Below are 25,658 nucleotides of genomic sequence, written 5' to 3'. Positions count from 1 at the left end.
CCCTGGAGTCTGCTTAGGTATAAAAAAATCTATGTAAACAGTTCCAGGCAAAAATCCTAAATCTTCTAGATTTTGTTGTTTGGGAGACGTACAGTACATATATCCTCCAACTGTTTCTTTGTGAATTGCTTATCCAATCTCTCTTCCCAATCCTTTCTAACCTCCTCATATTTAAATATTGCCTCATCTTCATTACAATGGCATTTTTTTACCATCATTAACACTTTTATTTGTTAAAGTCAAATTATTTTGAAGCTGTCCAGAAAGCCTTCATTTCTGTTTTGCTAAGGTTCTAAACAATCTTAGTTTTTTCTTTCAAAACTCATTGTACATCTGTTCAATTTCAAATTTTCGAATAAATGATATCCTTGTAAACATTTCAATTGGCTGGGGTGGAATAAAGTTATTCTTACACTGAAACTTCTTCTATATCTGAGGAAGCACTGTTGTGTGAATGCTTATATTTATTGAGAAAACAGACTGGAACAGCGAAATCAGAAAGCCACAAGGTCCACTCAGCGATAATTAGTCTTAACGCACCTTTTATTTCAAAACAAGCAACGTTTTCGCTACAACCCCTGCTGTAGCTTCCTCAGAGTACAAAATGAGATCTGTAACAGTTTCTTTTTTTATACATAAAAGCGCGCCAAACAATGAGGCAGCGCAACATTGTTAAAGGTACAGCAGTGTAACCATAAACACACATTTGCTTCAAAGTCTTAAAAATGTCCTAACAAAAAAACATTGTAGGACTAAGCCATTTAATTAAAACCTTGTCATCATTGAAAGAATTTAAAAATCCTAAGAATAAGCATGAAAACCATTGACAACCAAACCGGAACCTGTCCGGTCAGAGCTTACATATCCAAAAAGCCTTAAGTAAGAAGTAAACATGAAATATAGTGCCGTTATCAAAAAAACACCAGTCTAATCTAAACTTCGTACTGGCAGGACAAGAATCCTACATTTGTAGGTGTCGCTGAACTAATTCGTAAAATTCACTAAATACTATACAAGGCAGAGTCAACGGCTATTAAGTATGATCAATCTACCCCAATTGGACAAGGAAAAATCATGTCCTATGTTGCCTAAAACTTGAAAGAATTAAAATGTTTAAAATATTTTAAACGTTGAAAAGTGTAAATTCTGAAAGTGTACCTATGCAACTCCTTGTTAGAAGTGAAGCGATCACAATCATGGCATAACCAAAACAGCGAAGGCTGTTGAGCGTGGGGATGAAGTGTCATAATGTAAACTTAATCTGAGCAGGACTGAGGCCAAGTAAACAGTCCTGCGACAGACAATCAAAAAGTCCACCACGCTTGTCAAAACCCAACAAGGTGCAGTAATGAGAGTAGTAGTCAACCAACAATTATAAAATCATCCTGTAAACAATGTGGAAACAGTAGATACCATGAACATCGGACAGTAATGTAGTGACCGAACCATACAGTACACTTGGCATATTACCAAGAAGTCACTACAATACAAGTCAGACGTGTATCTGAGGGGGCAAATCAAGGTATTTGGGGTTGTAAAAGCCTTGAAACCAAAATCAGAAAGTCCCCCCTTACCCCTTTGATTCCATACCAGGTTTAAAAAAGAGCATCCCCCATTGAGATGTCAAACACATTAATGCAAAACAGACAAGGGCATGTGCGCGCCACCTAACCCCCTAGTATAGAAGCTACAAAAGTGGTTACGTCATACAGACTGTAATCTGAAGGCACGCAATTGAAACCAGAAAGGGTAATCCAGAGTAAAACCCCCCCATTTTTTAAAAATAGTTAAACGCACGATGTGCAAACCTAAAAGAGCAAAAAGCAAATAAGAACAATCCAGCAACAAAAGAATCCCTAAAATCTAGAAGTAGTTCCTAAGCAGTAAGGTGTATAGGACCTAACCAATCCCACCGGACCAAAGTGTCCACATACATTCTGCCTAAAGGAATATAAGCCCCAAAGAAACGGGGCCATGGAGTACATGGGAATAAGGGAGTCACTAAGTAAAACCCAGAAGTTAAGGAAAAGTGTCCTCCCTGGATTGTATAACAAGGAGTGATGAAAATGGAAATCAAATCATAGCCATATTCTCATAAGGGGAAAGCCCTGAATTAGACAGTCCCTACAAGTATATACCGAACTCCAAGACATGTGAGTGTAGTTACAGAAAATACTTAACCCAGGAAGTGGTATTATCTCAGATAACTCTTTAGTTTTAATAAACAGGAGATATTACAATTGTCATTTAGTCCAGGTAGTTGGAATGCATCAAGTTTTAATTGCCACTCTAGTTCTTTTGTTTCCAAAATAATAGAGGCAGGGCCACCTCTAATGTTGTGAGGGACATGATCAATAGCAGAAAAGTGAAAACTGTGGTCTTTATTAAGTATGATATGTTTAGAGAGCTGCGTTATCTTCTTTGCCCTTTTTAATGGCATAGATGTGCTGGTAGATTCTCTCTTTGAATTTTTGCTCAGTTTTCCCAATGTAGTAAGCTGGGCAACAAACACATTGTGCTAAATAAACCAAGGATTTTGTATTACAGTTGACTTTGTGATGGCACATAATCTTTTTGCCATTTACAACCTGTGTGTTCCCTGTCCTGATGTATTTGCAAAAGTTACAATTACCACATGGAAAACTGCCTTTCTGCCGTGAATGGAAATCAAGATGTTTTTTAGATTCCAAAAAATTTTTTAAATTTTTACCCCTCCTATAAACTATTAGTGGTTTTTCCCCAAGTTTTTCCCCTAAGCCACTGTGGCTAGAGATGAAATACCAATTTTTAAATAGGATGGAATTAATGATCCTAGAGTCCATGTTATACACTGTAATGAAACTAAGGGGGAACTTGTTACGTTTGTTACTGGGGACTGTTTCTAGGTTACAAGAAGAGGAGGAAAATGGTGTTGAATCTAGGTGTTCAGTTATAGGAACATCCCCCAAGTGTCTTGGCGTGTTACAAAGTAAAGGTTTGTAAAAGCCCTCCTGTCTTTTAGTGGTGACTTCTGTGATTAGGTCTTCCAATAAATCAACTGGGTAGTCCCGATTTGAAAACATATCAAAAAGTAATGTACATTCCTTATCAAATAGTTCCATGGTGCTACACATTCTAGCTGCTCGAATCAACTGACCCTTGACTATTGATCTTTTTTGTCTGAAGGGATGTTGACTTGAAAAGTGGAGAAGTGAGTTACAATACGTGGGTTTCCTATGTATTGATGATAGTAATGTGTTGTTCAAGTCCACCTTTTCAAGATAAACATCCAGATAGTCAATAGAGTCAGTTGAGAAGTGAAAAGTAAACTTAAAGAATGGTGTAGTACCGTTCATGAAGTCGATAATGGAGATAGCGTCCTGTTCAGAACCTTGAAAAAGGATAAAGATATCATCCAGATATCTTGTGTAGTAGATGAGGTGTTTCACTACTTGGGGATTAGAAAGGAGAAATTTTTTCTCCCAGTAGGCTACTACCATGTTTGCTACAGTAGTACCACAGGGTGAGCCCATGGCTATACCCTGAGTCTGTAGAAAGTATTGGTTCTCAAAGATAAAAAAATTAGATGTAAGGATGATATCGATAAGTTCAGTTACTGTGTCGATTTCCATTTGGGGAGCTCCCAGTTCATGTAGAAGTAGTCCAACCCATTCTGATGCCTCCTGATGGGGGATGGAAGTGTATAAATCCACAATGTCAATTGTCAGAAAGTTAAAGTCATGGTCAGGTTTTAATTGATTGATGTTAGAAAGAAAGGACCAAGAGTCCTTGCAAATGCAGGGTATCATTTTTAGATATTTACTAAGTATGTTATCCACCAATCGGGCGCAAGGGTGGGTCATGGAGGACCTCCCATCAATGAGTGCTCGAATTGGTGGGTCTTGTAGATTTTTGTGGATTTTCGGAATTCCGAAAATAATAGGTGTTTTAGGTAAGGTGATGTCTATAAAGTGATAGACATCACTGTTGATTTTCCCTGCTAGAAACAAGTCCCTGAAGTAACCTCTGTTTCTGATAAATGTGGTATTCATTTCATTAAGTGAGGAGGACCTATAAGCTGGGCTGTTAAGAATCTTCTGCATCCGTTCTGAATAGTCATCATTATTAAAGATGACAAGCCCCCCACCCTTATCAGGTTTTAGAACTCGAATAGGGATGTTTTCAAGTTCCCTTAGTAAGGTGTGCTGTTCTTTTGTAATGTTAAAGATTTGTTTCCTTGCCGGAAATTTAGTCTGTCCTTCAAGATGTCTTAGGTCAACCTCACAGGCTTTTTCAAATAGAGCTAAAATGGGATGTAAAGGGGGATTATAAACGCTTGAGAGTCTTAAACTGTTTAGTTCACACTGCATAGAGGAAGAAAATAACAACCCCAAGTTTAATTTTCTCGTGAAATGTTTAACATCAATGATGGTATCAGTGAGATTGAAATGACAAGTGGGAACAAATGAATTACCTAATGCAAGAAGGTCAATCAGTTCTTGCTCAATTCTGAAATCAGTAAAATTGTAAATATTAAAGTCACCTTTGCTGTTTTTTAAGATAACAGGTATGTCTGGGGGTGTATTTTCACCCCTATTGTCCATCAATAAGGGGCTCAGTTGTTCCAGTTCCTCCTCTGCTGTTGATACCTGGTGTTGTATCTTGCCCCTAAAAAACCAGTATGATCAGAGTTCTGGTTTTGAAATGGAGAGCTAGAGCCAGGTTGGGGTGGAATATTATTCCTGGTTTTATTCCCATTAAATTGGTTGGCCCGAATTCTGTTACTGCGTCTGGGGGCTGTGCTAGATCCCGGAAGGTTTTGTGATGTTGAGGGAAGCTGGTACGAGTCAAATTCGTCATCAGGCCTGCCTTGTTCAGTACCTTGTTGTGGGCCATTGCCAGGATGAGTACGAGGAAGAAAAAGTTTTTCATATGCCTTGTTTTGTTGGTATGCCAGATTGTCCCGATTCAGTTTTTTTATTTTGTTAGCTTTCAATTTCAAGAGAAGGGCATCAATGCTATTAAAAATACGTGTGTAGTCATATTTGAAATTATTAAAGTCCAGGTCTTCCTTGATGGAGTTATCTAAGTCATTAAGTTGAGCAGTTAATGTTGAGATGTGCAAGGAATAGTGCTTAATAATTAAGTCAAGAAGCTGGAAGCCTTGCTGATCAAAAAGTGATCTTAAGTCATTAAGAAAACAGTCATCATTTATGAGGCCAGTAGGAGCAAATGTGCTACGTAGTCCCTTTGGAATGATTTTGTCATTCACACATTGTTTAAAGTAAGAGACTTCTAGTTGTAGTTTACGTAGTTTAACCAACTTGTTGTCAAAAGAATGGAGTTTGCTCACCATCGAGTCCGTGGAATTAGGGTCCGTATGTGCCGGTAGTTCCTGTTCTCCCTGTTGCCCAAAGGAAACACAGTTTGCATCAGAAATCCAGTCCTGTAAGGAGGGAACGCCAATAAGCACCGGGTGGTGGTTGTTACCAGTAGGACCAAATCCGGTCCTGTTTGATGTTGTAGTCTGGGTGGTAGGAGCACTTCCAGTTTGCGTTTGGTTAGGGCGTAGTAGGATTCTTGTCCTGCCAGTACGAAGTTTAGAATAGACTGGTGTTTTTTTGATAACGGCACTATATCTCATGTTTACTTCTTACTTAAGGCTTTTTGGATATGTAAGCTCTGACCGGACAGGTTCCGGTTTGGTTGTCAATGGTTTTCATGCTTATTCTTAGGATTTTTAAATTCTTTCAATGATGACAAGGTTTTAATTAAATGGCTTAGTCCTACAATGTTTTTTTGTTAGGACATTTTTAAGACTTTGAAGCAAATGTGTGTTTATGGTTACACTGCTGTACCTTTAACAATGTTGCGCTGCCTCATTGTTTGGCGCGCTTTTATGTATAAAAAAAGAAACTGTTACAGATCTCATTTTGTACTCTGAGGAAGCTACAGCAGGGGTTGTAGCGAAAACGTTGCTTGTTTTGAAATAAAAGGTGCGTTAAGACTAATTATCGCTGAGTGGACCTTGTGGCTTTCTGATTTCGCTGTTCCAGTCTGTTTTCTTGGTTTTCTTGGTTCAGCAATAGTTTGTTTTCAGTGTTTGTGTTATGGCTACAGGGATATCGGAAAGTCCTGGCAGCCCGAATATTTTCGGGCCTCACATTGAGCAGCAGGAGACTAACAAGGACATGAACAGTATGTTAGCAGCTATCACAAAAAGACTTGACATGCTTTATGGGCGTATGGACCAATTAGATTCCAGGATTGGGCAAGGTCCATTGAACAATAATACACCAGGTACAAGTGCTTCTCTTTTGAACAGCTCTGATTTCATCACAGCGGCACAACGCCCTAACCAAACGCAAACTGGAAGTGCTCCTACCACCCAGACTACAACATCAAACAGGACCGGATTTGGTCCTACTGGTAACAACCACCACCCGGTGCTTATTGGCGTTCCCTCCTTACAGGACTGGATTTCTGATGCAAACTGTGTTTCCTTTGGGCAACAGGGAGAACAGGAACTACCGGCACATACGGACCCTAATTCCACGGACTCGATGGTGAGCAAACTCCATTCTTTTGACAACAAGTTGGTTAAACTACGTAAACTACAACTAGAAGTCTCTTACTTTAAACAATGTGTGAATGACAAAATCATTCCAAAGAGACTACGTAGCACATTTGCTCCTACTGGCCTCATAAATGATGACTGTTTTCTTAATGACTTAAGATCACTTTTTGATCAGCAAGGCTTCCAGCTTCTTGACTTAATTATTAAGCACTATTCCTTGCACATCTCAACATTAACTGCTCAACTTAATGACTTAGATAACTCCATCAAGGAAGACCTGGACTTTAATAATTTCAAATATGACTACACATGTATTTTCAATAGCATTGATGCCCTTCTCTTGAAATTGAAAGCTAACAAAATAAAAAAACTGAATCGGGACAATCTGGCATACCAACAAAACAAGGCATATGAAAAACTTTTTCTTCCTCGTACTCATCCTGGCAATGGCCCACAACAAGGTACTGAACAAGGCAGGCCTGATGACGAATTTGACTCGTACCAGCTTCCCTCAACATCACAAAACCTTCCGGGATCTAGCACAGCCCCCAGACGCAGTAACAGAATTCGGGCCAACCAATTTAATGGGAATAAAACCAGGAATAATATTCCACCCCAACCTGGCTCTAGCTCTCCATTTCAAAACCAGAACTCTGATCATACTGGTTTTTTAGGGGCAAGATACAACACCAGGTATCAACATCAGAGGAGGAACTGGAACAACTGAGCCCCTCATTGATGGACAATAGGGGTGAAAATACACCCCCAGACTTTCCTGTTATCTTAAAAAACAGCAAAGGTGACTTTAATATTTACAATTTTACTGACTTTAGAATTGAGCAAGAACTGATTGACCTTCTTGCATTAGGTAATTCATTTGTTCCCACTTGTCATTTCAATCTCACTGATACCATCATTGATGTTAAACATTTCACGAGAAAATTAAACTTGGGGTTGTTATTTTCTTCCTCTATGCAGTGTGAACTAAACAGTTTAAGACTCTCAAGCGTTTATAATCCCCCTCTACACCCCATTTTAGCTCTATTTGAAAAAGCTTGTGAGGTTGACCTAAGACATTTTGAAGGTCAGACTAAATTTCCGGTAAGGAAACAAATCTTTAACATCACAAAAGAACAGCACACCTTACTAAGGGAACTTGAAAACATCCCTATTCGAGTTCTAAAACCTGATAAGGGTGGGGGGCTTGTCATCTTTAATAATGATGACTATTCAGAACGGATGCAGAAGATTCTTAACAGCCCAGCTTATAGGTCCTCCTCACTTAACGAAATGAATACCACATTTGTCAGAAACAGAGGTTATTTCAGGGACTTGTTTCTAGCAGGGAAAATCAATAGTGATGTCTATCACTTCATAGACATCACCTTACCTAAAACACCTATTATTTTCGGAATTCCGAAAATCCACAAAAATCTACAAGACCCACCAATTCGAGCACTCATTGATGGGAGGTCCTCCATGACCCACCCTTGTGCCCGATTGGTGGATAACATACTTAGTAAATATCTAAAAATGATACCCTGCATTTGCAAGGACTCTTGGTCCTTTCTTTCTAACATCAATCAATTAAAACCTGACCATGACTTTAACTTTCTGACAATTGATATTGTGGATTTATACACTTCCATCCCCCATCAGGAGGCATCAGAATGGGTTGGATTACTTCTACATGAACTGGGAGCTCCCCAAATGGAAATCGACACAGTAACTGAACTTATCGATATTATCCTTACATCTAATTTTTTTATTTTTGAGAATCAATACTTTCTACAGACTCAGGGTATAGCCATGGGCTCACCCTGTGGTACTACTGTAGCAAACATGGTAGTAGCCTACTGGGAGAAAAAATTTCTCCTTTCTAATCCCCAAGTAGTGAAACACCTCATCTACTACACAAGATATCTGGACGATATCTTTATCCTTTTTCAAGGTTCTGAACAGGACGCTATCTCTATTATTGACTTTATGAACGGTACTACACCATTCTTTAAGTTTACTTTTCACTTCTCAACTGACTCTATTGACTATTTGGATGTTTACCTTGAAAAGGTGGACTTGAATAACACATTACTTTCATCAATACACAGGAAACCCACGTATTGTAACTCACTTCTCCACTTTTCAAGTCAACACCCCTTTAGACAAAAAAGATCAATAGTCAAGGGTCAGTTGATTCGGGCAGCTAGAATGTGTAGCACCATGGAACTATTTGATAAGGAATGTACATTACTTTTTGATATGTTTTCAAATCGGGACTACCCAGTTGATTTATTGGAAGACCTAATCACAGAAGTCACCACTAAAAGACAGGAGGGCTTTTACAAACCTTTACTTTGTAACACGCCAAGACACTTGGGGGATGTTCCTATAACTGAACACCTAGATTCAACACCATTTTCCTCCTCTTCTTGTAACCTAGAAACAGTCCCCAGTAACAAACGTAACAAGTTCCCCCTTAGTTTCATTACAGTGTATAACATGGACTCTAGGATCATTAATTCCATCCTATTTAAAAATTGGTATTTCATCTCTAGCCACAGTGGCTTAGGGGAAAAACTTGGGGAAAAACCACTAATAGTTTATAGGAGGGGTAAAAATTTAAAAAATTTTTTGGAATCTAAAAAACATCTTGATTTCCATTCACGGCAGAAAGGCAGTTTTCCATGTGGTAATTGTAACTTTTGCAAATACATCAGGACAGGGAACACACAGGTTGTAAATGGCAAAAAGATCATGTGCCATCACAAAGTCAACTGTAATACAAAATCCTTGGTTTATTTAGCACAATGTGTTTGTTGCCCAGCTTACTACATTGGGAAAACTGAGCAAAAATTCAAAGAGAGAATCTACCAGCACATCTATGCCATTAAAAAGGGCAAAGAAGATAACGCGCTCTCTAAACATATCATACTTAATAAAGACCACAGTTTTCACTTTTCTGCTATTGATCATGTCCCTCACAACATTAGAGGTGGCCCTGCCTCTATTATTTTGGAAACAAAAGAACTAGAGTGGCAATTAAAACTTGATGCATTCCAACTACCTGGACTAAATGACAATTGTAATATCTCCTGTTTATTAAAACTAAAGAGTTATCTGAGATAATACCACTTCCTGGGTTAAGCATTTTCTGTAATCACACTTACATGTCTCGGAGTTTGGTATATACTTGTAGGGACTGTCTACTTCAGGGCTTTCTCCTTATGAGAATATGGCTATGATTTGATTTCCATTTTCATCACTCCTTGTATTACAACCCAGGGAGGACACTTTTCCTTAACCCCTTGGTTTTTACTTAGTGACTCTCGTACTCTCATGTACTCTATGGCCCCGTTTCTTTGGGGCTTATATTCCTTTAGGCAGAATGTATGTGGACACTTTGGTCCGGTGGGATTGGTTAGGTCCTATACACCTTACTGCTTAGGAACTACTTCCAGACTTTAGGGATTTTTTTGTTGCTGGACTGTTCTTATTTGCTTTTTGCTCTTTTAGGTTCGCACATCGTGCGTTTAACTATTTTTAAAAAATGGGGGGGGTTTCACTCTGGATTACCCTTTCTGGTTTCAATTGCGCGCCTTCAGATTACAGTCTGTATGACGTAACCATTTTTGTAGCTTCTGTACCAGGGGGTTATGTGGCGCGTACACGCCCTTGTCTGTTCTGCATAAAATGTGTTAGACATCTTAATGGGGGATGCTCTTTTTCAAACCTGGTATGGAATCAAAGGGGTAAGGGGGGACTTTCTGATTTTGGTTTCAAGGCTTTCACAACCCCAAATACCTTGATTTGCCCCCTCAGATACACGTCTGACTTGTATTGTAATGACTTCTTGGTAACATGCCAAGTGTACTGTATGGTTCGGTCACTACACTACTGTCCGACGTTCATGGTATCTACCGTTTCCACATTACTTACAGGATGATTTTATAACTGTTGGTTGACTACTACTCTCAGTACTGCACATTGGTGGGTTTTGACAAGCGTGGTGGATTTTTTGATTGTTCTTCGCAGGACTGTTTACTTGGCCTTAGTCCTGCTCAGATTAAGTTTATACTATGACTTTTTATCCCCACGCTCAACAGCCTCTGCTGTTTTGGTTATGCCATGTTTGTGATCGCTTCACTTCTAACAAGGAGTTGCATAGGTATACTTTCAGAATTTATACTTTTCAACGTTTAAAATATTTTAAACATTTCAATTTTTTAAGTTTTAGGTAACATAGGACATGATTTTTTCCTTGTCCAATTGGGGTAGATTGATTATATTCAACAGCCGTTGACTCTGCCTTGTATAGTATTTAGTGAATTTTAACGAATTAGCTTAGCGACACCTACAAATGTAGGATTCTTGTCCTGCCAGTACGAAGTTTAGATTAGACTGGTGTTTTTTTGATAACGGCACTATATTTCATGTTTACTTCTTACTTAAGGCTTTTTGGATATGTAAGCTCTGACCGGACAGGTTCCGGTCTGGTTGTCAATGGTTTTCATGTTTATTCTTATGATTTTTTAAACTCCTTCAATGATGACAAGGTTTTAATTAAATGGCTTAGTCCTACAAATGTTTTATGATTTAGAAGCAAATGTGTGTTTATGGTTACACTGCTGTACCTTTAACAATGTAGCGCTGCCTCATTGTTTGGCGCGCTTTTATGTTTAAAAAAAGAAACTGTTACAGATCTTATTTTGTACTCTGAGGAAGCTACAGCAGGGGTTGTAGCGAAAACGTTGCTTGTTTTGAAATAAAAGGTGCGTTAAGACTAAATATCGCTGAGTGGACCTTGTGGCTTTCTGATTTCGCTGATCCAGTCTGTTTTCTTGGTTTTCTTGGTTCAGCAATAGTTTGTTTTCAGTGCTTATATTTATTGGATAAACTTCTTGTTCGTGGTGTCCTTGAGCCATGAGTTGTTTGCTAGATGAATTTAAGAATAGCTATCCAGTTATCCAGGTCCTGTTTGAAGGAAGATAATGTATCACATTGCTTTATCTGCAAGGACAATGTATTCCAAACATGAAGGGGACTATGAGTAAAGCATCTTTCACTGTACCTTGTTTCTGATCTGCAGACGCAGGTTTAGGTCTCTAGCTTTGGTATTTGTCATACTTATTTTTATTTATTTATTTATTTATTGACATTTGTTAACCGGGTTGGTCCAGCTGGGCTTGGGGCCCATTTTCAATGGAGACCCACGGAGAAAAGTTCCAGTATACAAACAGTTTCTAGTTGTTGTTGTCTTTCGGCTTTTCCTGGTTAGGAGTCACCACAATGGAACTCTGGTCCGCTAATGATTGGCAGTAGATTTTCACGAACACCAAGATGCCAGCTCAACGTTCAACCTTCAGTGAAGGCACGCCCACGCCCATTTACGCATGTCTTTCGAACGCCCACCCAACTGCGGGGAGGACATGCAGACTCCACACAGAAGGCGCTCCAGCCGAGAATCGAATGGGAGAACCTCTTGCTGTGAGGCAACAATGCTACCGCTGCACCACCATGGCATACAACAGTTTCCAGTAAAATCAAAAAACAATTTAATCAAAAAGTATATATACAATGATGTTTAAGACATAGGCAAGAAAACAGAGACACAAAGAAAACAATATGTACATAGCAAAAATAAAATTATGTAACAAGTGATACTGTTTGATTTATGAACATACAAAAGATCCTGGACTACTGGGTTGTCTGACTGCTTACAAGACAAATGATAGGTCTCCTCTGAGGACCCTATAACATAGAAAAAAAAGGAACATGAATTCTATGCCTTGCTGGTAGCTTGGGGATTTTTAACTTATGATCCTCTTTGTTCAGAACCTCTGAGGTCTTTCTGAATGTCTGATATGTCTGCTGAGGTACTTCCCAAAGTGAGTTTTGGATTCTGTAATTGGCCTGATCAGTGGTGAATATAAGGAGACAATAACCTCTTTTTATCTGGATGGCATTCCCTTGGTAATCGGCTACAGCAAGTAGGATACATGATGGTCAAGAGAGAAGTAATTATCAACTCAGATGCCCAGGTTTCAAACTATATTTTCATTTTGAAGGTGGGCATTGTCAATGTTATCTGACTGGGGGTGATTTGCCTACCAAATGCAGTAATGCTGCATTTCTTAGCATTTAATATAAGCCAATTCTCAATACACCTGGCATTTATAAGCTCCCACGTCAGGGCTTCTGTGTCAGACAGTGATTTGACAATGAGTCCATGTTTGCAGTCATCTGCAAACTTGGTTATCCATAGGTCTTGGTTTTAACCTGTTGGTCAGAGAAGTAAATATCAAACAAAAGAGGTACCAGCATGGAGCCCTGTAGAGCACCACTAATCACCCTCATGTTCTGTGACACTGCCCCTGCCACCTGCAGCTCATGGGGTCTGTCTTTTACCAAATCTGCTATCCATCTTACCAGATAAGGATCTATGTGTAGCACATTTAGTTTATTAACTATGCTAGCATAGGAGGTGTCAAAGGTCTTGGCCAAATCAAGGTAAGCTATGTGTACAGTGTGACTGCTGTCAACAGCTTGTTTTACCTTCTCCAAGAAGTTAACCTTGCTCATTTATATAACACTAAATCATTGTGGCTCTAGCCTGAAGAGATGTTTATTGCTGATGTTAATCATGTATGTTTTAATGTGTTTCATGGCCTGACAAATGACACATGTCAGGCTGATGGGCCTCTAGGTTCTGGGATTGGTTGTAGGGTCACTTTTATAGCGTAACATCAGCAGTGCTGTACACTGTACTTCCAGCCCTGAGACTGTAGTCAGGCTCATATTAAATATGCAGAGAATCTACAAGGGCATGTTTGGTACTATTTATTTAACAGCCTGGTATATTTCTAGTTCCACAATGGACGTGTTCTTAGTCTTGGACAGCACTTTCAGTACATGTTCTTTGGTGATTATGGGCGGGTTGAGGGCCTGGGTGATTATAGGGCTTTTGATAGTTGTCTCAGGGGTAAAATTTGATTGAAATTTATTTGCTAAGGTATTGGCAATGTCTACTAGGTCTGAGTAAGTTTTGTCATTATGAGTTCTGTGCATTGTTGAGTGTTGTTTATCAGTTTTCAAACATAAGTAAAGAAGGATTTGGGACTGTCTTTGGCTTCAGATGCCAACCTGAACTCATGAGCTGCCTTAGTGGATATAATACTCTTTTTTAAACTTCTTAGTCTATTTTCCTTGACTCTTTGGTTCTTAGATCTGTTGTATACTCAAAATTGATTTTCCTTTTATTGTAGAATGGGCAGTTAGGCTGTATATCCAAAAATTCAGCAAGCTAACAGCTCCACAGCAAATTCAATATGGTTACTCCACAGGAAATTTTTAACTTCTCCCAATATTAAGCATTTGTGTCCAAAACACAATACAGGACTTCCTATGGTGACTCTGTGGTGAAGCTACTTGCAGTTCTGTTAGGTTGCTGAATATATGCACACACACACACACACACACACACACACACACACACACACACACACACACACACACACACACACACACACACTCTACAGAATTCCTGTTGCTGTTCTGATATTGAGGCTGAAAGTTGTGCTCCCAAAGGAATACAGCATACCTTTTCCTGCTCCACAATTTCTTTAAGAGGCTCTAGTACTGAGTATAGCTATCACTTTACTGTGACAACAGTTTTATTCATGCCGTGTTGCTTATTTGCTAATGAACTGTACACTGTATGCTATCAGTTTAACATAACATGTAGGTTCAGGAACACTAGTGTATAATCTCCCTTCATTTTAGAGTACAACAGTCTTGCTAAGTGTAAATGGTAGGTCTGAATCAAACTAAAAGTAACTCATATTACCACATGAAGAGTATAGTTCAGGCAGTGCCTCTAAGAGTTTTTTAAATGCTGTATTACATAGTTGGGTACTTTTAAATGTTTAATATCATTCTCATGGCAGATCAATGCCTAAACACACTGGAAATAAGAGGGCAGTAAAAACAGACAGCAGTAACTAAATACGATACCAGTGAAATTACATTCCCTAAGCACAAATGGTCTAAGTACAGTGGCATCCTTATTTTGAGAACGACGTCATCCCTACAGCAACAGAGAATTATTGAGATATCAGTAGATGAAAAATTATAGGAATTTGCAGCTTCCTCATCTAATAATGTTAAAGTCTGTTAATGAAACTATTGCTCAAGTGTCGCACCAGTGGTAGTAACCTCTAGGCCTAGCACTTTTTCTTTTTTTTTTTTTGTAACTGCTAGAAAGTTCTATAATCATTTCTTGAACATTAACAAAAAACACTCTTGCAGACACCAGAAAACAATTTGTAGTCATTTAATGCTAAACATAAAAGCTTTTGTTCACTCCGTATAATGTTAACTTCTTCAGATAAAAATGTTCTTAAGCATTATGATTATTCATCCATTGGGACACTGTACTAATCTCCAGCCTTCTACTTAAGTCCTTTTACCACTGCTACCTACTAATTGTTACACACCATGTGAAGATAACCCTCTTAGTACAAATTACAGGTCAGAGTCCATCAGTACTACTGGTAACCATGAAAGGTTAGCCGAAATTCCAGAGAACCCAGGCTGTATACATTCAATACAATAGACAGATTCTAAGAGGTTTTCTTTTTCTTTGCATTACTGCAGGCCGTAAAGAATCCAGCTATCCCTGAACATTATGTACCTCCATAATTTGCACTACTTCTATTCTCCAGCAGAGGGTAGCATCACAGTAGTACTTGCCCAAATCATCAGCCAGTCAATGCCACCACTTATTATGAGCCAGTGTACCTAGCATGCAGTTCACTTGGTTGAACCCAGGTTGCAACATCACAGTGAAGGCCTTATTCTTGTATATAATGGAAAGGGTTAGCAACTGTAATCTTATACCTAAAAATATATCGCCATCTTTCAGGATGGACAATTGCTGTTATTCATGCTATACTTTTTCATATATAAAAACAGTACGTAATTATAAATAAAAGGTATTGATATACAAAAAAATAATTACTGTGTACAGTACAATACTTAAAAGTAACATTAATCAAGAAGAAAGTGAGCAATTTATCTTTTTATCTCTCTTACCAGGATCGTTCTGACTGTGATTATCTCGATCATAAGTTTTGTGCCACAGGAAATGGAACAGATGCCTGCCAAGGTATCCATTTTTTCCTTAAGATCATGCAAAAATTAACCATCCATATTTTCTGTTTTAGAAAGCTTCTGGTAACTTCCTTGCTGATTTATTTAGTGCTCATAAAAGTTGCAGGAGTGACATCTTGTAAAAACGAAGTGGGGAGGGTACTGCATAAGACTAGATACAGTTACTTGCACCATAACACACTTAGTTTTATGTGACAGGCTTGCAGCAGTGTAGCCCGAAACCCTGTTTATCCCTGAAGACCAGTATATATATATATATATATATATATATATATATATATATATATATATATATATATATATAACAGTTTCATGAGAGACCTACTTACACTGTGTTGTATATAAGGCACGTGAAAGGTAAGAATGTGACAAAAATGGAGGCTTAAGCCCCTTGTATGCTTTGTCACAAAGAGGTGTTCTTTGTACATATGAAAGGTGAGGCACTGAGAATATTTAATCCTTCCATGAATGCTTGCTTATCCCGAGAGACAGATATAATATGTGTCATATATAGTGCAGCCTTCCCATATTATGTTCTCTTTAATATTTAGCAATGCTGAAAGATGAGGAACTGACAATTGACATGTGATTTCTTGTTATACGAATTTTTATGAAAAGTAATAATGCAGCAATATCATAGCTTGTCTAATACTCAGCAATCACTGGCATTGTTTGTTAGTGCCCTGGAGAATCTCCAACATTAGGATATATTTTGTGCTGGCAAAAATGTCTGACACAGCTCTGCTAGAAATGCTACATCTAAAGAAATCCCAATCCCTCCACACCACACGCTCCAGAGACCTCAACCTCATTGCCACAATCAACAGAATATGCTGGAGGGACAGCTTCATAACCTAGAGACTGCCCATGCTATGGAACAGACTTCCCATACATGTCAAGCAGAGCACCTCCATGGCCTTCATCAGAGAAATCTTGATGAGTGGATGGGAAATAGAAAATTAACCCTGGGGATCATTCCAGTGGCCCTACTTGATAGAGGCACTGGGAACTAAGGTTGGGTGGCATGATGCCAGGGCAATCCTATGGGCTAGGCTTTTAAAGGATCCAGAGCCATTAGCCTAGTACACACCTATGAACCTATGAACCTATGAACCAATATATAATGCCCATAACAACTAAAAAAATATATATACATAGGAGAACACAGTATTTCTCTAACAGATTAGACAATTTTGTCCAAGCAATTAAATGATGAGTTATGTTGTTAGTCATTGCTTTTATAGTAGCAATCTCATTCTTACAAATGTATTTCACAAGATGAATAAACTCAACTTTAAATACAGGAGTAGATTGGGGTTTCCAATTTTTAGTAACAATTTCCCTTGTTATTGAGAGGCTAGACCATAGTAAAAATGTTTGTTTTTTAGGAATGGCTTCAGGAACAGGAACATTGAAAAGGATAAGGGAGTCAGAAATTATACAGTTGTCATTCCATAGAGCTTTACAAAGATATTTAAAGTCTAACCAAAGTGGGGAAATTATTTTGCAATTAACAACAATATGTATCCAGTCAACATCAGGGTCTCCACATCTCCAGCATTTCATTTCTTCTTTCTTGTACATTACTGCTAGTCGTGTGGGGTGAAAAAAACATCTATGTAAAAATTTCCATGTGTATACATGCCAGAATAGGGAAAATGTGGATTCCTTCACCGAATGGAAATAAAGTTTTTTTATCTTTTTTCTGAGAATGCTTGTCTATTAACTTCACCTGAATAATTCCAAAAAGAAACATCTGTTTTGCTAAAATCATTTCTGAGAATTTTATAAATAAGAGATATGTATGAAGTGTTCTTGGGTGAGCTATGCTATTAATAATTGTTGAGATAAAATCCAAGATTTTTAAGTTACTCTCATTGTATACCTCTAATGAAGGTACGAGCTTAGTATGTACAAAATCCTTACAAGTTTGGATGTCCAGCCAATTCCAAATTTTGCAAACTATATCTGCTGATCATATAGTCTGCAGAACTTATTTTATTAGCTGAGAGAAATTTATTCCAGTATAAGAGGTCACCCTTCGTAAATTGTAACATTTTCTAAATATCAAAAGATAGCAAACATTCATTTGTGTAAGCAATAGGAAGCATCATTATTAATAATATCACCACTAAATGGAAACTGTACAGCTCACCACCACAAAAGGAGAAATGCCAGTGATTACCTTGAAGTAATTTATTAAAAGTCACAATCCAACAATCTCTATAGAAATGCAGTTCCACGAATCTTCTTAAAACAGGCAAAACCTGCACACAGTAAAATCTTGCTGCCCAGGGTTACAAAAAGTGCACAAAAAAGCTGTAAAGTAAACTCCTCTTGGTTGATGAGCTTATTGAATTGAGCTGAGATTGTTGGATTGTGACTTTTAATAAATTACTTCAAGGTAATCACTGGCCTTTCTTCTTTTACGGTGGCGAATCATTATTAAACAATTCTTAATTGATTAGATAACATAAGCTTTTTAAACAACAACAATATTTGGTTTATAAGAGGTATGAGAACAAGTTTTGACCTTTCACTTTGAATGTATATTTTTAAAATCCATATAAAGATGTCTGCATCTATTTGAGTATATTTATTTTATTATTTATTTTATTTAACATTTGGACACCAGAAACCATAAACTGTTCAGTCAGCCAAGGACAAAGTGTTTATTGAGCTACAAAGAAAAAATAAAATATAAAATGCTTAACTTTTTTTACTGCATTTTTCATTCTATATGGAACTTCTTCGGATACACACACATATCATTCTATCACCTCTTATATATCTCATCAACAATAAAAGCAAATAAGCAATTCTAGTTAAGTTGGAGAGAAATGTACCATTCTGGATATAAATCCTTCCAATTGTTTCACATATAAATACTCATACATAAAATAATTTTCTAAAAACTATATATAAAACGAGCAGTGACCAAAAATATGAATTAATTATTTATACACAATATAAGCATCACTAGACTAAAATAATCATATATGAGATGGAAGAAGACATAAACACTTGACCCTATTGCACCTATATATTTTAGTGTTCAGTTCTAAAAGTTCAAAGTATCAGGACAAAAAGTAACAATAATAACTGCTTCCCCATTAATATAAAAAAAGGAAGTTATGTACTCACCATAACGTTCTATGTTTGTTGTCCAGTATCTCATCTTCAGTCTTGCTGTTTGGGTTTAGAGCCGAAACCTCGGCTCCGACTTAGCCTATACTAAAGCTCGAGAGCTTCTACTAGCTCGACGCTGAGTCCTATCCCATAGTGCTTAGCAGCTATTTCCTAGATCTCATTTGAAAAGGAAGGTTCCCATGATATGTTCAGTATCCAAAAGAATAATATCTGAAAACATATTGTCAAAAGACTGCAAAGCAAGAAGAGAATCAGAACTTATCTGCCAATTTCTGAGAAAAAATTTCTGTAGATACTCCAGGAGGGGGATGGCTGGGAGGGACGCAAGACTGAAGGTGAGATACTGGACAACAAACATGGAAAGTTATGGTGAGTACATAACTTCTTTATGTTATGTTGTCCTATCTCGTCTTCAGTCTTGCTGTTTCGGACAGAGTGCCCAGCACCTTTTCCTTGGGTGGCTCAAGGAAATGAACTCTTCGCGAAAGTGGAACCAAAGGATGCCCTGTTCTGGGAGGCCACATCTACTTTGTAATGAGTAATAAAGGTATGAGGGTTAACCCATGTAGCAGCAGCACAAACTGAATCCAGTGGAAGTCTGGATTGAAAGGCAATGGAGGTAGATACTGCTCTAGTTGAATGCCCTTTGATTTTCCCTGGCAGTTTTTTATTGTGGGAATCATAGACATATGTGAAGGTTTCAGTAAGCCATTTGGACAAAATAACTTTTGAGACTGCCAAATCTTTTTTATTTTCAGAACAGGAGAAAAACAATTGGTCTGACTTCCTGAATTCTTTGGTCCTGTGCAAATAAAAATGTAACTGTCTGTACACATCCAGTTGATGGAGGTTATACTCTGCCTTATTGCTATAGTTTGGAAAAAAACACTGTAAATTCTATACTCTGGTTTAAATTGGCTTGAGAACAAATTTTTCTGTAAGAAGGAAGGATTTGTTCTTAGGGAAACTCTATCTTTATGGAAGCTCAAATAAGTTGGACGGATAGACAAGGCTTGCAACTCTGATACTGTCCTAGCTGAAGTAATTGCTGTCAGGAAGAGTGTTTTCTAAGCTAAACTTTTTAATGAACAAGATTATGCTGGTTCGAAAGGGAGCAGAATCAAAGATGATAATACTAGATTGAGGTCCCAAGAAGGAAGAGGTTCTCTGAAGGGAGATCTTAACAGAAAAGTACCTTTTAGGAAGGCTTTGCATAGACTATGAGACAGTACCTCCCTGGACTACATGAAAAGAAACATGGAGGAGCTCTCTGATTATGTAGCCCAGGCTGGTATGTCCCTGACCCTGAGTAGCATCCTGCCCTCACCTAGAATGTTTTTTTTTTTTTTATTTTATTTTACATTTGTTGACTGGGCTAGTCCAGCTGGATATATGTCCATTTTCAGTGGAGGCCCGGGGAGAAAAGCTCCACAAATTACAACAACATAAAAGGTCAAGACAAAGACAATAACAGTATAATTTGGTACATAAGAAGTTTTAACAATTATAGTACAAGCCTAAGATTATATATTTTGTATCTCAGTAGGAAAAAGGAAAAATGTATCTAAGAATAGATGAATAAGACATTTGCATTAGAAATGGTGTAGTACAGATCTTTATAACATATTACAAAATTAGATACACCTAGTAATTTATGATAAGAGATACTAAGGTCTCACAAAAACCTAAGAAAGAAAAACACTAGAGATCAATAGATAGAGTATAGAAGAACAGCAAACAAGGATGGATTTATAGTGTTATTTAACACATAGGTTGTGATACTATATGAAGGTGTTTGATCATTCCACAGTATATACTTATTTACATGAGAAAAAATCCTAAGGAAGGTTAAGCTCACTAAAAATTAGTGAGACAACACAAGATCATGATCATGGGAGGCTAGGAATTGTGGGAGTCTAGTTAATAGTTAGGTACTTAGTCTGGGTTAACACAGGGGCATAGCCAGTGTGATTTGAGGTAGGGTTTACGCTTGCTTTTAAATAAGCTGACAGAGGATATTGAGGTTAGCTGGCTTGGGAGGATGTTCTAGGCTTTACCTACTGTATTGGAGAACAAGGTGTCACCAGCTAAGTTGTTGGATTTTGATATTTGTACAAGTAGGTTATTAGCTGAGCGTAAGGTCTTGAGGCTATTATAGGGGGTGACTAGGGATGTAAGTATGGGTGTATTTTGAGGTAAATACAGGATCTTATGGCCTACTATTAATTGATTGAAAAGTATTAAATTTGGCAGCTCTAACCATCCTAACTGATTCAGATTGATACAGTGATGAGTTCTATAGGAGGACCCAGCTGCAAATCTGGCAATATTGTTGTAGGAGGATGTAAGTTTACTCAGAATACTTCTACATATTTTGGTATAGATAGGGGAGGTATAGAGCAAGGTAGAGATGAGCTGGGTATGAGCAATAGTAACCCTGGCTGGAGGTGTAAGAAAGGGTTTTATTCTATAGAGGGAACCTAGTTTCTTGTTTACTATTTTTATGGTGTTATTAATGTGAGGTTCAAAGGACAAGTTGTTATCTATTAGTACCCCGAGTAGTTTGGTGGTTGGTTCAGGAGATATTATAGTTCCATCATTTGAAGTAATAGTAAAGTTAAGTGGGGAGGTTCTGCGGGTGGGGGTAAATAGTAGCATTTTTGTTTTTTTGGGGTTAAGGATAAGACGTCTTTGTAGGAGCCAGTTTTCAACTGTACTAAAGGTCATTTGGTTTAGTGACTGCAGTTCTGATTGAGAAGCAGCAGCGCATATGAGTGTGGAGTCGTCAGCGTATTGGATACAGTCAGCTTGAGGAATTACAGAATGAAGGCCATTTGTAAAGATGGAGAAGAGTAATGGGCCTAATATAGATCCTTGCGGGACACCTAGAGTGACTGGGACGTGGGAAGATAAAGTATTTTCCCACAGTACAGCCTGTTGCCTGTTATGTAGGTATGATTGGAACCACTGTATAGTATGGTTGTCCAATGACAGGTTTTTGAGTGTGTCTATAAGGAGGTGGTGATTCACCATGTCAAATGCTTTGGACAGGTCAATAAAAACAGCTGAGGATAGAGTATCAATATTATGATTACTGTTAATATGGTTAGTGAAGGATAAGAGAGCAGAGGTGGTGCTATGAAATGGTCTAAAGCCATGTTGACAGGGTGCTAATAAATTGTGATCGAGTAGGTAGGTTAACAGTTGTATGTGTATACATTTCTCCATTATTTTTGCCAAAGGAGATAGAATAGCTATGGGCCTATAATTGGACAACTCTTTGGAGTTACCGCCCCTATGCAGGGGAATACTGTGAGAGATTTTCCAGATTAGGGGACTAGATCCTTCAGAAATAGTTCTGTTAATGAGGATGGATATGGGGTAGGCTATGACTTTAGCAGCTTTTTTCAGGTATTCTGCAGGTAATTTATCAGCAGAGAGAGTAGTTGGTTTAAGTTTCTGTATGAGGTTACAGATAAGTGAAGTGGGCACTGGCTGAAAATGAAATTGATGAGAATTATTGGTAAAGGTTGTGGCAGAGCCTGGGATGCTAGGGGATAGCTGGTTGGCTAGGGATTGTATGGTTTCAGTGAAAAAAAGTATTAAATGAGTCAGCTATTTGGATGGGATTGTTGTGATCAGAGCCAGAGGGAGAGGGAGTACTTGAGCATCCAGGGTGTAGGAGGTTATTGATACCTCGCCAGAATTTTTGGGGATTATTTTGGTTGGTTTGTTGTAGTTGATAGTAGTAGTTTCTTTTATCGGCTAATATGGCTTTTTTTTTGTTTCAGTTCTTAGCTGTCTGAATTGCAGGTGTTCTGAGGAGCTTTTTGTTGAGCGCCATTTGGCCCATTGTTTATTTCTTTGGAGGATTTTTTGTTTGGTCGTTTTGGTGAGCCATGGTGCCGGTTTGGTTCTAATTCTAACTTTGCGTAATGGGGCATGGCTGTCTAAAATGGTTAGAAATTTAGAGTTAAAGTATTTCACGGCATTATCTATTGGGATGTATTTCAGGGGTGACCAGTCACAGGTGACTAGTTCAGCTTGAAAGTGAGCAGGGTTAAAATTTTTGGTAGTGCGAATAGTTCTACAGATGGTAGAGTTTAGGATGATAGTTTTTGTTCTGATTAAATAGGTAAGCAAGTGATCACTTATGTTCTCAGGGAGGGTGCCTGTTTTATAGTTTAGTTGGGGGGTATTAGTGAGTATCCAGTCAAGGGTACTAGTTTTGTTGTTAGTTTTATTGGTGCGGGTTGGGGATGTTATAGTTTGGGTAAAACCATATAAGTTGATATGAGTAGAAGGCTGCTCAGATATACAGGAGTTCCAGTTAATGCTAAAATCTCCAAGTATAATGGTTTCTTGGGGATAGTTACTTGAGAGCCAGCTGAGGATAGCCTCTAATGTGTTGATGTTATTGCCTGGGGGAAGATAGACATATGATAGATATAGGCTTTGCTTTTGTTAAGCTGAATCTTAGTTAGAAGAATTTCTGCATTGTTGCAAAGTGGAGGTTTGGAGTCTAACAAGGTAACTTGTAATCCATTCTTATAAAGCATGGCTACGCCTCCTCCTTTTTTAGTGTTACAGTCACGTCTTATGATATTATAGCCAGGGGGTAGAACTGCACTGTCTTATATTGATGGATTAAGCCATGTTTCAGACAGACAGAGGATGTCAAAGGAATAAACATCAATAAGGGCATGCAGGTGAGCTATTTTATTATTGATGCTACGAATATTAAGATGAGCTATCAGGAGAGAGTTGGGGGGCTTGGTAAGTGTCTGTGTGATTGAAATTGTTTGTGTATCAGGCTGTGTAGCTGTGATAGTGGTAGGACCTGGGTTAGGATGTATATTACCATCTAACAGGGAGTGGACCTGAACTTTTAGGATGAGTTGTAGAAGTTTAAAAATTAGGTTCTTATTTTTTCTAGCTAGTGGGTTACATTGAGAGATGTGATGGAGTCTATGAAATATGGCTTCTGAGTACTTAGCTGAGCTGGGGAGATAGCTAACACTATGGGTGGAGCCAGGGGTAAGGACAGAGGTGTGTGTGATGGGGGTATGCAGTCCTAGGAATCTCTGGTGTTCATAGAGAGTAAGTAGATAGGGAATGATAAGTATAATTAGGAGTAGTAATAAAGGTAAGGGTTTACAGGATCCTTGAGCCATTTGTTTAGGTTAAGGTGGTTAAATGTAGGGATATTTGTGGATAGAGTGGTAGGGTAATGGATAAAGGTAAATGAGTGATGGTTCTTTAAGGGGGAGGAGATAGGGGTAAAGTGAGAATATAATAGAGGTAATAGCACTTTAAGGGGAGGAGTTAGAGGTTGGTCCTAATGCATAGGGGTGTGGCAGTTTGAGTATAAGTTTAGGACCACTGGGGGCGGGTGGAATTTGGGGGCAGGGTAGGGGAGCGGAGTGAGCCCGCAGGGCGAATGGAGTGGGATGAGCCACAGAGGAGTTCACCCTAGGAAAACAATCAGACGAGCAGTAAGCAAAGGTAAGTAAAGCAGCAGAGGGTAAGGTGACACAATGCCTTGATAATAGAATATGCAGAGAGGGTTGGCAGTGAAGAATATTAGAAGACAGAAAGAATAGAGTGGGAGTATTAGCTCTTCCAGAATATTAGAATCCAAGAGCCTGTAAGTTACTTAAAATTGGAGTCAGAATGGTGGTCTAAAGGAAACTATTTCCCTCTAGTGGACAAAAGCTGTATAGCAGAGGCAATATATACTGAGAAAAGAGTGCAGGGCAGTAAGTATGCTATAGAGGATTGAAGAGGAAGAACAGTAAAAATACTTGTAGTCTAAGAAGGGGGGAAGGGTGACAGGTATGGGAGCAGATAGTAAAGGCTGCCGGCTGTCCTGGCTGGTGAAAGTAAACTTACAACCTAGGATATCTCACACTAATTGTCTTAAGACTTTGGTTTAAAGTACGTACTTTACTTATAATTAAATTCCCTTGGGGACTGTAGCAGAGGGGAGGAAAGGTTCAGTTTCTTAGTTAGGGGAAACCACAGTGTGTTGAGGAGAATAGTTGTTTTTCAGCACGCAGGGCAAGTCCTCCTTAATACTGGGAAACCAGGTTGTGCAGCTGTAATGTCCAAGTGTCTAGTCTAAACGAGTCCCATTAATTCTTCGAGCAACCATCTCCTACAATGTTGACTGCTTCTCCAGATGGCTTGCACACTCTACAGAACAGCTTAACCAGCAGAATATTGCAATTTTCCCAGTTAACAAATGATAAATAAAAATAAATAAAAAATAAAATAAATAAAAAGTGCAAGTCACCTGTAGCAAATCGTGACAGTCATTTATAATCCCAGTCTCACCAACCACAAAAAGTAAAATTGTTAAAAAAAACAGTATTAATTTAATAAAAAAAACTGCAATAATCTCACCCAACCTTCTTTTACAACTGTGACTTCCACAACTGAATATGTGGTGATACCACAAGAATGATACCACGGTATAGAGAAAAAATTATCAATTTCAACAATTGGCTAAGCTTCTGGTGTCATTCAAAGGGGATCCAGTGTCTGTCAGTCTGGGATGACATGCTCAAGAAGCCACGCTGCTTCGCTAGAGATGGCTTGCACCTGTCACCCTTAGGCTTTCGAATACTGGCCAAGGCTCTTGCCACCCCCATAGTGCCTTTTTTAGGCAAGGCTCAAAAGACAAACCCACCGCCGTAAATAGCACAAGTAACAAAAAACTGAGAGTAATGCTACTCAGTGCCAGAAGTCTAAACCTCAAAATGCACGCACTCGAGGCACTCCT

At 38.4% G+C, this 25,658-nt stretch overlaps 1 protein-coding gene across 1 annotated transcript in view; it reads left to right on the top strand.

Moving 5' to 3' along the window:
• LOC122813824 (complement factor B-like) overlaps positions 1–25,658 on the top strand; it is a 436,913-nt gene that overhangs the window by 337,278 nt on the left and 73,977 nt on the right. Inside the window, exon 16 of the mRNA XM_044086351.1 lies at positions 15,650–15,719. Within this exon, the coding sequence (XP_043942286.1) occupies positions 15,650–15,719 (70 nt within the window). The remainder of the gene's footprint in view (positions 1–15,649; positions 15,720–25,658) is intronic.

The sequence above is a fragment of the Protopterus annectens genome, chromosome 10.part0 (genome assembly GCF_019279795.1).
Source record: "Protopterus annectens isolate FY-2018-M chromosome 10.part0, PAN1.0, whole genome shotgun sequence".
Taxonomy (NCBI): Eukaryota; Metazoa; Chordata; order Ceratodontiformes; family Protopteridae; genus Protopterus; species Protopterus annectens.
This window is presented reverse-complemented; position numbering and strand designations above follow the sequence as displayed.